We start from the raw sequence: 4,265 nt of genomic DNA, 5'->3' as shown, positions 1-4,265 counted from the left end.
ATTTTTTTTTAAATTTTTTTTTTTTTTTTTTTTTTAATTTTTTTTATAGGTTCTAATATTCTACTGGCTAGAATGGCAACTAGAAAAGCAAAACCAGATGGCCAATACCACTTAAAACCAGAAGAAGTAGATGATTTTATCAGAGGTCAGCTAGTTACTAACCTACCAGGTAAATATAGAGCATCTCTTTTTAACTTTTATTTGTTGTAAATATTCATCGGTGCTTTGTATAGACGTATAATGTATCTCTCTTTTCCAAAACATGATTTAAATTTTTTTTTTCTAATTTTATTTTATTTTTAAACTTCACATAATTGTATTAGTTTTGATTTAAATTTTTTTAATCTTTATTGTGTGCCATGGTAAACAAAATTCACAACACCACAGTAAATACCCCTTCAGTTGATTTATCAGAACCTTAATATAGTAGTTTTGCCTCTCGTGTGTTTTATTTCAAGTATTTAAGTATTTCTAAAGTACCAAGGTCAAGGAATTCTAAGAAGTCATATTTAAGAGAATATGATGAAACTGACTTTTGATCCTTTAAATAAATCAGAACTGAAATAGTTAGTGTACATATAGGCCCAAGATAAAGTTTTGACAGTTGATTCCCCTGTTTACAAAATTGTCCTGCCAAGCTAGCAATATGTTTCTGAGTTTAGTAAGCAAGTAGTTTTAAAAGTAGAAAATATTTGAAGCATATCAGGAAGAAGAAAACCTAAAACGAAGTATTAAGTTCTGTTAACTCAGGAGTGAAATGTCTAGAAGGGCACACCTTCCTCCCCACTGGGCGGCACGGCTAGTTACTGTGCTCTTCTGTGCCTGGCTGCCCGAGCGTGCAGAGCTCTTCTCTACGGAAAAATCATCAAGTGTAACCAGCTATAAAGGGAAAATCGTTGCCCTTTGAGGCCCTTGAACAGGTGTAAATTTTGTGTGTAGGGAATTCACTTCACTTTTATTAAATATTTAGACATGCTTTCTATGGTGATACCTCTTTCTAAGAAAGTTCTTTCTGTAAAGCAATTATCCTTCAATTAAAAAATAAATTTAAAAAAGAAATTTCTCTGAAGCTTATAGTAATCCATGATACCATTTCAGATAATCCTGTCCACTTTTTGTAAAGCAGCTTGTGTTAGCTTCACAAAACTCCTGTGTATTTGTGGTGGGAACATTCAAGACAGTATATTTTTAGGGAAAGTTTGTTAAAAGGTTCAGTGGTATTTTTGAATCCATGTTCTTAAGCCTAAGAAGTATCTGTCATAGGCCAAAGTTATTAAAGGACCCAAATACCATTTTATGATGGATTAGTTCTAAAGCCACTTGACTCCCTAGTAAATAAATCTAAGAATGTGCTTAATGAAACTATAAGCCATGCCCTGTGGGGCCACCCAAGACGGATGGGTCATGGTGGAGAGGTCTGACAAAACATGGTCCACCAGAGGAGGGAATGGCAGACCACTTCAGTATTCTTGCCTCGAGAACCCCATAAACAGTACAACAAGGCAAAAAGTAGGACACTGAAAGATGCACTCCCCAGGTCAGTAGGTGCTCAATATGCTACTGGAGACCAGTGGAGAAATAACTCCAGAAAGAATGAAGAGACGGAGCCAAAGCAAAAACGACACCCTGTTGTGGGTGTGACTGGTGATGGGAGTGAAGTCCGGTGCTGTCAAGAGCATCATTGCATAGGAACCTGGAACGTCAGGTCCATGAATCAAGGCAAATTGGAAGTGGTCAAACAGGAGATGACAGGAGTGAACATCAACATTTAGGAATCAGCAAACTAAAATGGACTGGAATGGGTGAATTTAACTCAGATGACCGTTATATCTACTACTATGGGCAAGAATCTCTTAGAAGAAACGAAGTAGCCATCATAGTCAACAGAAGAGTCCAAAATGCAGTACTTGCGTGCGATCTCAAAAACGACAGAATGATTTCTGTTTGTTTCCAAGGCAAACCATTCAGTATCACAGTAATCCAAGTCTATGCCCCAACCAGTAGTGCTGAAGAAGCTGAAGTTGAACTGTTCTGTGAAGACCTACCAGACTTTATAGAACTAACACCCAAAAAAGACGTCCTTTTCATTATAGGGAACTGGAATGCAAAAGTAAGAAGTCAAGAAATACCTAGAGTAACAGGCAAATTTGGCCTTGGAGTATATAAAACGAAGCAGGGCAAAGGCAAATAGAGTTTTGCCAAGAGAACTCAGTGGTCATAGCAAACACACTCTTCCCAACAACACAAGAGAAGACTCTACACATGAACATCACCAGATGGTCAATACTGAAATCAGATTGATTATATTCTTTGCAGCCAAAGATGGAGAAGCTCTGTACAGTCAACAAAAACAAGACCAGGAGCTGACTGTGGGTCAGATCATGAACTCCTTATTGCCAAATTCAGACTTAAATTGAAGAAAGTAGGGACAACCACCAGACCATTTTTGTATGACCTAAATCAAATCCCTTACAATTATACAGTGGAAGAGACATTAGAGTCAAGGGATTAGATCTGATGGAGTGCCTGAAGAACTATGGACAGAGGTTCGTGACATGTGCAGGAGGCAGGGATCAAGACCATCCCCAGGGAAAAGAAATGACTACAGGCAAAATGGCTGTCTGGGGAGGCCTTACAAACAGCTGTGAAAAGAAGAGAAGCGAAAAGCAAGGGAGAAAAGGAAGGATACAAGCAACTGAATGCAGAGTTCCAAATAGCAAGAAGAGATAAGAAAGCCTGAAGCAAAGAAATAGAGGAAAACAACAGAATGGGAAAGACTAGGGATCTCTTCGAGAAAATTAGAGATAGCAAGGGAACATTTCATGCAAAGATGGGCTCAATAAAGGACAGAAATGGTATGGACCTAACAGAAGCAGAAGATATTAGGAAGAGGTGGCAAGAATACACAGAAGAACTGTACAAAAAAGATCTTCATGACTCAGATAATCACAATGGTGTGATCACTCACCTAGAGCCAGACATCCTGGAACACGAAGTCAAGTGGGCCTTCGAAGCATCACCACGAACAAAGCTAGTGGAGGTGATGGAATTCTGGTTGAGCTATTTCAAATCCTAAAAGATGATGTTGTGAAAGTGCTGCACTCAATATGCCAGCAAATTTGGAAAACTCAGCAGTGGCCTCAGGACTGGAAAAGGTCAGTTTTCATTCCAATCCCGAGGAAAGGCATTGTCAGGGAATGCTCAAATTACTGCACAATTGCACTCATCTCACCCGCTAGTAAAGTGATGCTCAAAATTCTCCAAGCCAGGCTTCAACAGTTCGTAAACTGTGAGCTTCCAGATGTTCAAGCTGGTTTTAGAAAAGGCAGAGGAACCAGAGAGCAAATTGCCAACATCACACTGGATCATGGAAAAAGCAAGAGAGTTCTGGAAAAACATCTATTTCTGCTTTATTGACTATGCCAAAGCCTTTGACTGTGTGGATCACAACAAACTGGAAAATTCTGAAAGAGATGGGAATACCAGACCACCTGACCTACCTCCTGGGAAATCTGTATGCAGGTCAAGAAGCAACAGTTAGAACTGGACATGGAACAACAGACTGGTTCCAAATCAGGAAAGGAGTACGTAAAGGCTGCATATTGTCACCCTGCTTATTTAACTTATATGCAGAGTACATCATGAGAAATGCCAGGCTAAATGAAGCACAAGCTGGAATCAAGATTGCTAGGAGAAATAGCAATAACCTCAGATTTGCAGATGATACCACCCTTAATGGCAGAAAGTGAAGAAGAACTGAAGAGCCTCTTGATGAAAGTGAAAGAGGGGAGTGAAAAAGTTGGCTTAAAACTCAACATTCAGAAAACTGATATCATGGCATCTGGTCCAATCTCTTCATGGCAAATAAATAGGGAAACAGTGAGAGACTGTGTTTTTTTGGACCCCAAAATCACTGCAGGTGGTGAGTGCAACCATGAAATTAAAAAAGAATCGCTCCATGGAAGAAAAGCTATGATCAATCTAGACAGCGTATTAAAAAACATAGACATTCCTTTGCCAAAAGAGGTCCATGTAGTCAAAGCTATGGTTTTTCCAGTAGTCATGTATGGATTTGAGAGTTGCATTATAAAGAAAGCAGAGTGCCAAAGAATTGATGCTTTTGAACTGTCGTGTTGGAGAAGACTCTTGAGAGTCCCTTGAACTGCAAGGAGATCCAACCAGTCCATCCTAAAGGAAGTCAGTCCTGAATATTCATTGGAAGGACTGATGCTGAAGCTGAAACTCTGATACTTTGGCCACCTGAA

The 4,265-nt window shown here is 39.2% G+C and overlaps 2 protein-coding genes across 7 annotated transcripts in view; one reads left to right on the top strand and one right to left on the bottom strand.

Annotated features, from left to right (window-relative positions):
• Nucleotides 1-4,265, bottom strand: part of EIF5B (eukaryotic translation initiation factor 5B) — a 128,137-nt gene that overhangs the window by 31,253 nt on the left and 92,619 nt on the right. The window lies entirely within an intron of this gene.
• The window catches only part of REV1 (REV1, polymerase (DNA directed)), a 95,976-nt gene that overhangs the window by 75,847 nt on the left and 15,864 nt on the right, over nt 1-4,265 (top strand). For all 6 annotated transcript variants that reach the window (XR_824311.1, XM_010829635.1, XM_010829636.1 and 3 more), the window contains one exon: nt 50-169. Coding sequence is in view for 5 of the 6 variants with exons in the window: in XM_010829635.1 (XP_010827937.1) it covers nt 50-169 (120 nt within the window). In the remaining variant the exon portion in view is untranslated. The remainder of the gene's footprint in view (nt 1-49; nt 170-4,265) is intronic.

Source organism: Bison bison, unplaced genomic scaffold (assembly GCF_000754665.1).
Source record: "Bison bison bison isolate TAMUID 2011002044 unplaced genomic scaffold, Bison_UMD1.0 scf7180017864508, whole genome shotgun sequence".
NCBI lineage: Eukaryota > Metazoa > Chordata > Mammalia > Artiodactyla > Bovidae > Bison > Bison bison.
Note: the sequence above shows the minus strand (reverse complement) of the source record. Positions and strands in the feature narration are given on the sequence as shown.